General features: G+C 39.9%; 1 protein-coding gene across 1 annotated transcript in view; it reads left to right on the top strand.

Annotated features, from left to right (window-relative positions):
• Positions 974–7,140, top strand: part of NFU1 (NFU1 iron-sulfur cluster scaffold) — a 28,020-nt gene continuing 21,853 nt past the window's right edge. The window contains exons 1-2 of the mRNA XM_018055448.1: positions 974–1,078; positions 3,117–3,217. Coding sequence (XP_017910937.1) covers positions 1,017–1,078; positions 3,117–3,217 — 163 coding nt within the window. The 5' untranslated portion in view covers positions 974–1,016. The remainder of the gene's footprint in view (positions 1,079–3,116; positions 3,218–7,140) is intronic.

Genomic DNA, 7,140 nt, shown 5'->3' with positions numbered 1-7,140 from the left:
GCCGGGAGAAATATCAATCACCTCAGATATGCAGATGACACCATCCTTATGGCAGAAAGTGAAGAGGAACTAAAAAGCCTCTTGATGAAAGTGAAAGAGGAGAGTGAAAAAGTTGGCTTAAAGCTCAACATTCAGAAAACGAAGATTATGGCATCTGGTCCCGTCACTTCATGGGAAATAGATGGGGAAACAGTGTCAGACTTTATTTTGGGGGGCTCCAAAATCACTGCAGATTATGACTGCAGTCATGAAATTAAAAGATGCTTACTCCTTGGAAGAAAAGTTAGGACCAACCTAGATAGCATATTCAAAAACAGAGACATTACTTTGCGGACTAAGGTCAGTCTAGTCAAGGCTATGGTTTTTCCTGTGGTCATGTTTGGATGTGAGAGTTGAACTGTGAAGAAGCCTAGCACCGAAGAATTGATGCTTTTGAAGTGTGGTGTTGGAGAAGACTCTTGAGAGTCCCTTGGACTGCAAGGAGATCCAACCAGTCCATTCTGAAGGAGATCAGCCCTGGGATTTCTTTGGAGGGAATGATGCTGAAGCTGAAACTCCAGTACTTTGGCCACCTCATGCGAAGAGTTGACTCATTGGAAAAGACTCTGATGCTGGGAGGGATTGGGGGCAGGAGGAAGAGGGGATGACAGAGAATGAGATGGCTGGATGGCATCACTGACTCGATGGACGTGAATCTGAGTGAACTCTGGGAGTTGGTGATGGACAGGGAGGCCTGGCATGCTGAGATTCATGGGGTCGCAAAGAGTCGGACACGACTGAGCAACTGAACTGAACTGAACCGAAGCCCGCCGGGCCAGTCCGCAGCAGCGCCGCGAGCGGCCAGTAAGGTGCGCTATTCCCAGTGCCTTGCCGGATCTCAACTGATCTGCGCCTGCGCTGACGCCTGCGCCGGGCATCCGCACCTCTTCGTAGGCGGGGGGAGGCGGGGGGAGGCGGGGGGGGGGGGGGCGGGGGTGGACGAACGTCCTGTCCTACGCTTGCGCACTCGGACTAAGATGGCGGCGGCGGCCCTCCTGGGCTGGGGAGTAGCTGCCGCTGCAGCGGGGCTGCGGAGGCGGTAGGTGGTGATCCCGGAACTGCATAGGGGTGCTGCTGGGCCCTGCCCCCTGAGCGGTGGTCGTCCCGTCCGCACCCTGTTAAACCGAGTGGGGAGAAATGCCCCTGACCTTGCTTTTAGGTTCACTCCCATCGCCGAGTTAGACTTGAATCTAGAGGTGGGCAGCTCTCAGTGAGGCAGATCTGTGTTCCAGGTTCTGGCGGACCGTGCCATTCCTGGTCCCAGGCTCCGAGACCCGAGGCCTGAATCCATGCGGTGGGGAGACTCGCAGAGGCGGACTGTAGGGACCCCACCGAGGAGCTCTTTTTAAATCGTGGCTCCTCCAGCTCCTCTACCACGTGCATTTCCTCTGCCTTTTAAACACAAAATCAGAATGTTAGACAAAATGTCATCATTTTCTCAGTGAAGCCCGGAAAGGGAACGTGACCTGTCTGAGGTCACACAGCATCCCAGTGATGGAACTCATGTGCATCCAGAGCCCTAGATTTCCCCCGCCCACTCCTACCGACTAAACCCTCTTAGTTTCCTTGTCTTTCCTCTTTCTGTTTGCACTGTCTTTGACATCTGTCAAAATTGATTAGACGAAAGGCACCGAGGGCTTAAGTAGCTGTTGTACCCTGATTTCTCGAATGGAACAAAAGGAGCAAAGGGCCTAACAAAGGTTGACCTCCTCAGTGTTGGGGATTTTAGTGCTAATGATGCTCTTAAAGTTGAAATGCATTTCCTAAAAAATTAGCTTTGCAGAACGATTTTTTGTTAGTCACCTCTTGTCTCCCCCTCTTATTCCTGGAATAATTTAACTCACTTTTACTATTTTATTACTCTAAACTCATTTCTTGTCAGATTATTTGTCCTTTCTGCCTTTTCTGTCCTCGATACCCTTCCATAGTCCAAGGTATCCAAGATTTAGGGAGTGTGCTATAGGTAAAAATGTCTTCACCTCAAACCTGAATTCCATTTAATAAACAATTGTACTACATGGCCTAGCACTGTTTTAATCACTTTACATCGATTATCTGGATCCATCTTTGCCTTAATCTTTATGGGGTAGCTGTGGGATATTAACTTCATCTTAGAAGTGAGGAACCGAGGTAAGTCATCAGGCTAGTGGCTAGGAACAGAAATGAAGACAGCTCCTCCTTTTTGCAGGTGAAAAGAATCAGAAATGTAAAAAACAAAAAATGATCATAAATATGCTTAAAATTCCTCAGTGAAATAAAAATTGGAATGGATGGGTGTATTAATATTTAAAGTAAGCTGGATTTTAAAGTAATTACATCAGATTTCTAAAGTTTTCACAACTAATGTCTCTCTTTGTTTCCTTTTCCAGTACTATTTGTTTTTCCCTTTTCCTTTTGTTTTTAAGTTCTCATATTCATGAAAAGAATAACCAGTCAACACTTGGGAAATTTTGTAACTCTGGTTACTCCATTCTGATTATATTCAGAGTGAAATACAAAACAGGGTCAATATGTTTCCATTCAAAAAGCACATAGGCTGTGGACTTCTTTAGCAGTTTAGTGGAGAATAGTATACATTCTGTTAGACTTTTGGAGGCATTTGGAATTTCTTTCAAAACAAATAGCAGAGGTTATCTCTTTCCAGGGAAACGTGGTAGAGACCGAAAAGGAGGGAGACTTTTCACTGTTTTTACTTTTATTCCCTTTGAATTTTGAACCACGTGACTCTATTACCTAGTTGTTTTTGTATCTGAAAAAGGAAAAAGTTTGTGGCTTTGCCTCCTTCATGCATAGCTAATAGTCAGGAACTCCAGATTTTAAATCACTAATGTAGATGCGTTTCTGTTTCTTTATACCAAATATTACAGTATTCTATGTACACTCAGTTTTCAAGGCTGTACATTTCCCCTTGAGCTCTTGTTTTTAAATTGTTTGCAGATACTGCTTGTCTAAGGGAGTGGAAATGATGGAAAATGAAAATTCATCTTGGTTATTATTTTCATTATGGTTTTTTTAATATATGAGAAGTAGAAGCTTGAGCTTATCTCCTAAAATGTTATTTTTGTTTTTAAATATAGATTCTGTCATGTTACGAATCCATATACAGTTAAGAAACAGCTTCTGCATCAGTTTGTCCAAAGACCGCTTTTCCCACTCCCTGCAACGTTATGTAACACAGGTAAAATTTCATCCCTTTTAGAGCAAACTGCTGGAATGAAATTTTGTAGTTCATAAACAGTAAGAATTTGTAAATTTTCTATTCAGATGGTTATGAAAAGAATATAACATTTTTTCTATCATAAATCACACTTTAATTATTTGCTTGCACATATCATTTGGCGTTAAATTTCAAGAATCCTGAGTGTGGTGTCCAGTAAATCTGTGAAATCTTAGCATGTTGTGTAACACATGTTCTGGAACATAAGAGTTGCTCAATAAGTAATTTCTGAAATGAAGATATAAAAAGAAGCTACAAATGGGTATGAAGATAGGATTTGAACATTTTTGCAACGTGACCACTGTCATGTGGTTAGGGAACCTTGGGGCAAGGGTATGTGTGTCTGTCTGTCTGTGAGTGAATGCCTATCTAGATGTGCTTTTGGAGCTGTAAGAGTTTGGATTCAGCTCTTGGCTCATCTCTGTTTCCACTGCTGTCTTGCTGTAAGAGTTTGGAGTCAGCTCTTGGCCCATCTCCATTTCCATTGCTGTCTTGAACTGCTTATGGCCATTCTCTGGAGGGTGGCCAACTCTGTCTTATGGCATGAGTTGGATCAGGGTAGAGACCTTTCCTCCCCTGTATCCTGGGGCAAAAATAGGATTGCCTTCCTTGACTCTTTCTTTGAATCACAGAGCAATTTGGGCATAAATAGTAATTCACCTTAAGCTACTTTAATTAGACTTGAATTTTGTGGAACTGAATTATGTAGTCATCTAGGCTTTCAAATTGGAAACCTGCTTATTTTAGTCTTTGATATTGATGTCAGGAACCATTAATCTGTATTTTGGGGGGAGATTATGTCTACCTTTTTATCTGTTACCTATTATACCAAGCACAATAGGAAAGATTTTACAGCAGTCTTTCTCTCTTGTAACCCTTATGACACTTTCAGGGGATCTTTCTGGATGATGGAGCAGAGAGTCATTTTTAAAATACCTAGTTAAGTCTAATTTAGACTGTAACTGGAGTGATTTTGTTAACGCCTAGTCAGATTGCTCTTTTTGAAGTACCTTTGTTCATTGTTAAAATTTATGTAGTAATATCATATAAGGTCATGTTGTCTACTTCAGACATATTTACATTATATTCTTTTAAAATATTTTTTACATTTATAGTTCTTCAAGTGTGTCTAAAGTTTTTCTTTCTGCATGTATAGGTTTACACACAAATGGAGTAAGCAGAATAAAGCCAGATTTAATTCTTTGAATATTGGCAGAGTGCCTAATATGTGCAGAGATTTTGGCTACCAAAAAATTGTTAAGAAAGGCCCCAGGAATGATTGGTCAGAAACAGGGTTAAAAGAACCTTATTTTCTGTGTATTTACAGAAAGTGGCAGCAGCTTTTTCTATAATGTTCCATCTGAAAAATTGTTCCCTTGTCAGAGGAATTTATTGCTTGGAAGTATAAATATTTTAAATCAAGTATTAGGTTGGCCAAAATGTATGTTTGTTTTCTTTCCATAAGATGGCTTTAACAGCGCTTAGTTGTTTTTAACTTCATTCAAAACAATTTTGTTAGATTGTATGCTACAGCTGCCATATCAGCATGCATTTTTTAAAAAGCTTATCGAATTTGAAGAACTTTTTATAGTTACTGTAATATCGAAGATGGAGGGAAAAAAGGAACATTTTCAGCATATTATACTTTATTATTTCAAGAAAGGTTAAAATGCAGCTGAAATGCAAAAAAAGATTTACGTTGTGTATGGAAAAGGTAGTATGATTGACCAAATATGTCCAAGTGGTTTGCAAAGTTTCACACTGGAGATTTCTCACTGGATGATGCTCCATGATCAGATAGACCAGTTGAAGCTGGTAGCAATCAAATAGAGACATTAATTGAGAACAGTCAGTTTTATACCATGTTGGAGATAGCCGACACACTCAATATATCCAAATCAAGAATTGAAAATCATTTGCACCAGGTTGGTTATGTTACTCACTTTGATATTTGGGTTGTACACAAGTTAAGCAAAAAAAGCCCTTCTTGACTGTATTTTGGCATGCAATTCTCTATTTAAACATAATGCAAATGTTCCAATTTTAAAACAAACTGGAAAGGCAATGAAAAGTGGGTACCGTTCAATAATGTGGAACAGAAGAGACTGTGGGGTAAGCTAAATAAACCACCACCAACACACCAAAGGGCGGTCACTATCCAAAGGTGGAATGGAAGGGAGTCGTCTGTTATGAGCTCCTTCTGGAAAACCAAACAATTCCAATAAGTACTTCTCCTAATTAGACCAACTGAAAGCAGCAGTCAAGGAAAAGTGTCTGGAATTAGTCAACAGAAAATGCATAATCTTCCATCAGGATAACACAAGACCACATGTTTCTTTGACCAGGCAAAAACTGTTAACAGCTTTAAATTTTTTAATTTTAAAACTAAAGGAACTTTCAGGCCAATCCAGTACTTCAATGTTGAGGTTATCATTTAAAATTTTTCTCCTTTATGGGATTTGCCTTACAATGTCTTTACAAGACAGTGACTTAAGCAAAATGTATGGGAGTTTTGTTCTACTTTACCAAGGAAATGACTCATCATCAGTTAGCTGGAATTGTCTGGAGAGGTGCAGAAAGAATCTCAGCTGTCAAAGTAGAATGTTCTTTTGTAACAGTTAAAAGAAGTATTTTTATACCAACCATATGTTTTGCCAAATTTTATCATTTTCTAATTTAAAATAAAACTGTTACTTTGTGATATTTTACTCTTTCTTAAGATAGGTGATGTGAGGATTATGACAGGATAGAAAGACTGATCTTAAATATATTTTTCTTTTATGCTTGGCCCTAATAAGTATGAAGTGGCACTATGCACAGTGGTTAAACAAGTGCTACAGAATTGGCCAGGCTTGAACTGAGGCTCTGTCACTTAACTAGGTGAGTGACTTTGAGGTTTAGTTTAGTCATTTATAAATTAGGATAAAAACAGTGCTTCCTTGGCAGGATGTAAGGATTAAATGATATAATTCACATAAAGTGCTTAGCACCATATGCAACACATGATAATTACTCAATAAATTAACCTATTTGCATGTACTGCTCTAAGGGGAGAATTGGGTGTTTTTTTTTTTTTTAAAGTAAGAGAGTTTATTTTCCTCATAAATAACCAGAACCTGTTTAATAGTTGTAAACTATTAAGACCTCAGTATTATCTTTTTGTCCTGCAAGCTGTTATCATAATAGCAAGGTAGGAAATTCAGGATTCTGTTATTCTCAATCTAATCATGGCCTGAGAAGAAACAGAAGAATTTCTGAAGATAATTTTAAAATATCCTGAAAGGTAATTCACATGGAGTCTCACTTATATGATGATTTATAATGTCACTATGAAGGTCTGTCTAGTCAAGGCTATGGTTTTTCCTGTGGTCATGTATGGATGTGAGAGTTGGACTGTGAAGAAGGCTGAACGCCGAATAATTGATGCTTTTGAACTGTGGTGTTGGAGAAGACTCTTGAGAGTCTCTTGGACTGTGGGAGATCCAACCAGTCCATTCTAAAGGAGATCAGCCCTGGGATTTCTTTGGAGGGAATGATGCTGAAGCTGAAACTCCAGTACTTTGGCCACCTCATGCGAAGAGTTGACTCATTGGAAAAGACTCTGATGCTGGGAGGGATTGAGGGCAGGAGGAGAAGGGGACGACAGAGGATGAGATGGCAGAATGGCATCACTGACTCAATGAACGTGAATCTGAGTGAACTCTGGGAGTTGGTGATGGACAGGGAGGCCTGGTGTGGTGCGATTCATGGGGTCGCAAAGAGTCGGACACGACTGAGTGACTGAACTTAACAAGTAATTTCTAAGTCTCAGTTTCTTCTTTTGTAAAGTAGGAACAATAATACCTTCTTTATAGGATTGTTAAAGGCTTAAATATATTTAAAGC

This window comes from Capra hircus, chromosome 11 (genome assembly GCF_001704415.2).
Source record: "Capra hircus breed San Clemente chromosome 11, ASM170441v1, whole genome shotgun sequence".
NCBI classification, from domain to species: domain Eukaryota; kingdom Metazoa; phylum Chordata; class Mammalia; order Artiodactyla; family Bovidae; genus Capra; species Capra hircus.
The sequence above is the reverse complement of the archived record's forward strand: the minus strand, read 5'-3'. Positions and strand labels throughout refer to the sequence as shown.